Consider the following 4,270-nt stretch of genomic DNA (forward strand, 5'->3'; position numbering starts at 1 on the left):
GTGGCAAAGTCTTCATGTCTAAGGCTTCGTTAAAAACCGCTGCCAGGATCGGTGCTAGTTCGTGTTTGAATTCCTTATAAAATGCGGCTGTTAAGCCATCAGGTCCTGGGGACTTTCCCAAATGGAGGGCAATGATTGCTTTTGTCACTTCCGGTTCAGAAATAGGACATTCTAGGCTGTCTTTCCTGCAGTCCTCAACCTTTGGCATTAATTTTAAGAATTCATTCTTGAATTCATCTACATTTACTTTACATTTATCAAATAAAGTGGTGTAGTACTCGTTGAAAGCATCCTCTATATATCTTTGTTCACTTGTAACGTTACCCATGTATTCAATCTGATGTATAACATTCCGCTGAGCGTTTCGTTTTTCGAGACCAAGCATTCTTTTGGTCGGTTTCTCTCCTACGGTCATTTTCTCTGCCCTTGCCCTTATTTGTGCGCCACGATACTTCTCCTCATCAATTTGTTCCAATTTGGACTTTACTGACCTTATATCATTTGTGAATAAGCCTGGCGTTTTGCTGTCCTCTGCTAGCAGTTCTTTGAGATTTAAACGTAGGGTTCTTTCTTCTTCACTCTTTCCGTGTTTTATTACACATGAGCGTTCTATAGCTATCAACTTTATATTCTGTTTAAATTGTTCCCACTTCACTCCGTATTTTTGGTCTCCACTATCTATGTTTACCAACGCCTCTCGAACAGTGTCCATAAATTTTTCATCTTCCAAGAGATTAGAATTCAGCTTCCACGTGTCCCAGTTAAATACTGGTCTACGTCTATTCCTTTTACCTATTACAAATGATACTAAGCAATGATCACTAAATGAAATAGGGAGGACATTGTACTCACCGATAATCAGAATTTAATCCAGTGACACGTAGGCCCTATTTAGGCGCGCATGACTGGAGCCTTGGAAATGCGTATACAGTGTTGGTCCTTTACCAATACACTCTGCAACATCCTCAAGATCTAAGTCAGAAATTAGATTCGTTAACGCGACTGTGCTTGAGTCGTTAAAATCGGATGTACCTGTTTTATCATCGGCACTGATCACACAATTAAAATCTCCCATAAGGATGGCCTCGCCACGGTGGTCTAGTGGCTAAGGTACTCGGCTGCTGATCCGCAGGTCACGGGATCAAATCCCGGCTGCGGCGGCTGCATTTCCGATGGAGGCAAAATGTTGTAGGCCCGTGTACTCAGATTCGGGTGCACATTAAAGAACCCGCGGTAGTCGAAATTTCCGGAGCCCTCCACTATGGCGTCTCTCATAATGATATAGTGGTTTTGGGACGGTAAACCCCACAAATCAATCAATCAATCAATCCCATAAGGATGACTATGCGTGGAGAGCGTGGACCGTGAGTCATCCATAAGGATGACTCACGGTGGCGTCCACGCTCTCCACTTTGGTTTCCTGAACTGCAATAATGTCCAGGTCTTGGTCCATGGCTAGTCTGTATAACTGAGTCTGTTTCTTCCTGGAAGCCAGTCCTCGTACATTGAGCGTCGCTGCTTTGACGAACCCGCTCAGCGTCGTGATCGGTGAGCGGGTCCGAGCTGAGAGCCCGGCACGTTCACTTATTGGGCTCTCGTCGTCCAGGGCGGATCCATGTTGTTCACCTTTAGTTTGAGCGGCCATCGTCGCGTTTGAGCGACGACGACCGTTGGCGGGCAGCGTTTCGTTTCTTGCCTCCACTGACCACCTTCCACTGCACTTCCGACTTTACTTGCGTTTCGTCTACTTGAGCACCGTCGTCTGAATCGCGACGGCGTTTTGCAGACGCCGATTCTAATTCCATGTTTAAGGTATCCAGATCACTAGGCAAATCCTCATTTTCGTGTGTTTTGTTCGCCAAAGAGTGCCGTGAAGCCGAGTTTAGAGGAGTCGAAGCTGCGTTGGCCTGGGACGCCGGCGTTTCAGGGCGCGTTGCTTGCAGCTGCGACGCGGCGTGCATCGCAGGCGCAGGACGCGTCTCTTCGCTAGTCGTTGGGGCCGCTTGACTTCCCATCTTCCGTTCGGCGTTCGTGTCCGGGGCTGAAGAAACTTGCTTGCTTTTCCCCAGCACCGGCGTGTCATCCGATGTCGTCTGCGTCTGTGGTGTCGCAGGCAAAGACGCTTGTTCAGATTCCTCCTCATCCATGAGAAGTTCACTCTGTTGAGTCTCTGGTCGTCGCCCTGCAGCTCGTGCGTATGAACGGTTGCACTCATCCTGCTCATGACCGAAAGAGTGGCATTCGCTGCACCTTGGGACCTTACAATCGCGTCGCATATGCCCCGTGCTTCGGCACCGCAAGCACAAAGGCGGTCTTCCCGGCACCACGACCAGTGCCGTACTGCTGCCAATACGCATCTGATGGGGCAGTTGATCCACAGAAACGCCATCTCGTAGTTGAATGCGTACTACACGAGTGGTCGATTCAACTCCTTCAAAATCCTCGACTCTCCATCGGTCATCGGTCACCTCCTTGACGTCGCCGTATTCATAGAAGGCACGTCGAATAGCGTCTTTTGTAACATCGAACGCTAGCCAGTGCAATTTCATTTTAACTTCTTGCCGCGTCGGGTCAATGACGAGACATACCCGGTCTTTAACTTTGATAACGCCTGCGTCTGTCAGCGCTTTCTTTGCTTCCACGGTCTTCATGTTCAATAGCCACACGTGCGACATCTGATATGCTCCGATGCCACTTACTTGCTGTATGACGCCTAAATCTTTGAGAGGTTTCCTGAAGTCGTCGATGCGATACGGTCGGCCGCTGACGTCGCAGTGTAGAGCTACTGCTCGTCGCATCGCTTCACCTGATGGCAACGAAGGCAGAATAATCCTGTAGTCCTTTGGAACGAGGGGAGACGCTGTACCGCGGCCGGCGTCGGCCGCTGTCGCTGCTCGGGATGAGCTTTCCATCCTGCGTCTGCACCAACCGGCGTCCAGAAGCAGAATTCGCGCTGGGTGCGTGCACATAGTTTAAGTTATGTATATAAATTTGTTTTTTACACAATATGTGTTGGTATATTTATGTATGATATGCGATCGTATCTATTGTTGTGTGCATATGTTTTGAGATTGTATATACGTCACATGCTTTTCGCATGTCTTTCAACTATAGATTGCTGCCCCGCCGCGGATGAAAACAAGTATTTTTACACCCACACACAAGCTTGAGCAGTTGAAGGTTGTTTCCCGGGGCTCTCTTGCGATTGAGTCGGCCACCACAGGGAATTAGAGTGATACGCCATTAATCCCTGCATCTAGCTGTATTCCACTTAGTAGCTCTATCGCTTGATGACAAATCGAGCGCGGGGCGCGACGCTATTGCGCACGACCATGCCTCGCGTAGTGGCGACATCAGCTGATTGCGCCGGCCGGCTTGCTTCGATTTGCTTCAGAGCAAAGAAATGTCATACCTTGAAAGATTGCGTACTGCACTATGTCAAAATGTTACTGCTTTGTGGCCATTCTATGATTCATTGAGAATTGATAACTCTGATATCACTACTGCAGAGCTTTGCGTCGGCGACACGCACCGAACGTGAAACCGCACTACGTCTGTCGTAGAAGCAGTAGGAAGCTGTCGTCTGCTAGAACAAAAACAGAACAAAGACCTGGAAAATACTCATAAGTTGTAACTTGTTTTTTGAATAACCGTTTATCACTTTTAAAGTTATTTTGCCAGATAACATACATTTTGTTTTCAGTTTAAAGCAGCGACAGATGTTTTTTTTTTATTTTTCTCACACAGATATCCAAGTCAAATCCATTCACAGCTAAAGCCACATGTTGTTTGTCTTCTTTGTTTTCGTGGGCATGCCGTTTCGGTGCGTCTATGTGTTCGCGCTGCTACACACGAGAGCACGAAATGTTAAATTTACGCAAGGAAGCGCCGTTCCTCGTTCGTGTGATGTGCTAAGATTGCGCCCTATTCCCGCGGTTGTTCGAGTGCGGATCAAGTGCGAGTCGTCCAAGGAATCGGCGGGTTGGGCGGGCGCTCGAAGGACTCCGAGGTGACGGCTGACGCCTGTGGTCGCTTCGCTCAGGACAGTGTGAAAGAAACTAAAGGTAAGGGGGACACTTTTTTATGTAGACCAAGTATGCCACTCAGTGCAAGTGTGTGTTGCTGCACTCGAACGAGGTGTCGTGAAACGGCAACCTTACGTGCCTTTGCGAGTGCGGTTGCCGATTCGCTTTGACAATGCTAACGCCAGCAGAGCCATGGCGCATCGGCGCGGCCTTACTGGAGCTAATTGGAGACAACTGCGGCAACA

General features: G+C 48.5%; 1 protein-coding gene across 1 annotated transcript; it reads right to left on the bottom strand.

Moving 5' to 3' along the window:
• Nucleotides 1-1,369: 1,369 nt before the first annotated feature.
• On the bottom strand, nucleotides 1,370-2,928 carry LOC142803185 (uncharacterized). Its single transcript, XM_075888279.1, has 2 exons — nucleotides 2,060-2,928; nucleotides 1,370-1,563 (listed from the first exon to the last, which is right to left on the bottom strand). The coding sequence occupies exons 1-2, from the start codon at nucleotides 2,910-2,912 to the stop codon at nucleotides 1,370-1,372; spliced, it is 1,047 nt and encodes a 348-aa protein (XP_075744394.1). The 5' UTR covers nucleotides 2,913-2,928.
• Between the last annotated feature and the right edge of the window lie 1,342 nt (nucleotides 2,929-4,270).

Source organism: Rhipicephalus microplus, chromosome 3 (assembly GCF_043290135.1).
Source record: "Rhipicephalus microplus isolate Deutch F79 chromosome 3, USDA_Rmic, whole genome shotgun sequence".
Lineage (NCBI taxonomy): Eukaryota > Metazoa > Arthropoda > Arachnida > Ixodida > Ixodidae > Rhipicephalus > Rhipicephalus microplus.

What these genes read in the sequence shown, in the direction of transcription:
- LOC142803185 (XM_075888279.1), bottom strand. Translation starts at nt 2,912, where the DNA reads ATGGAAAGCTCATCCCGAGCAGCGACAGCGGCCGACGCCGGCCGCGGT. An exon ending in CACGCCGGTGCTGGGGAAAA is followed by an intron (nt 1,564 to 2,059) that starts GCAAGCAAGTTT and finishes CCGGGCTCTCAG; the next exon opens with CTCGGACCCGCTCACCGATC.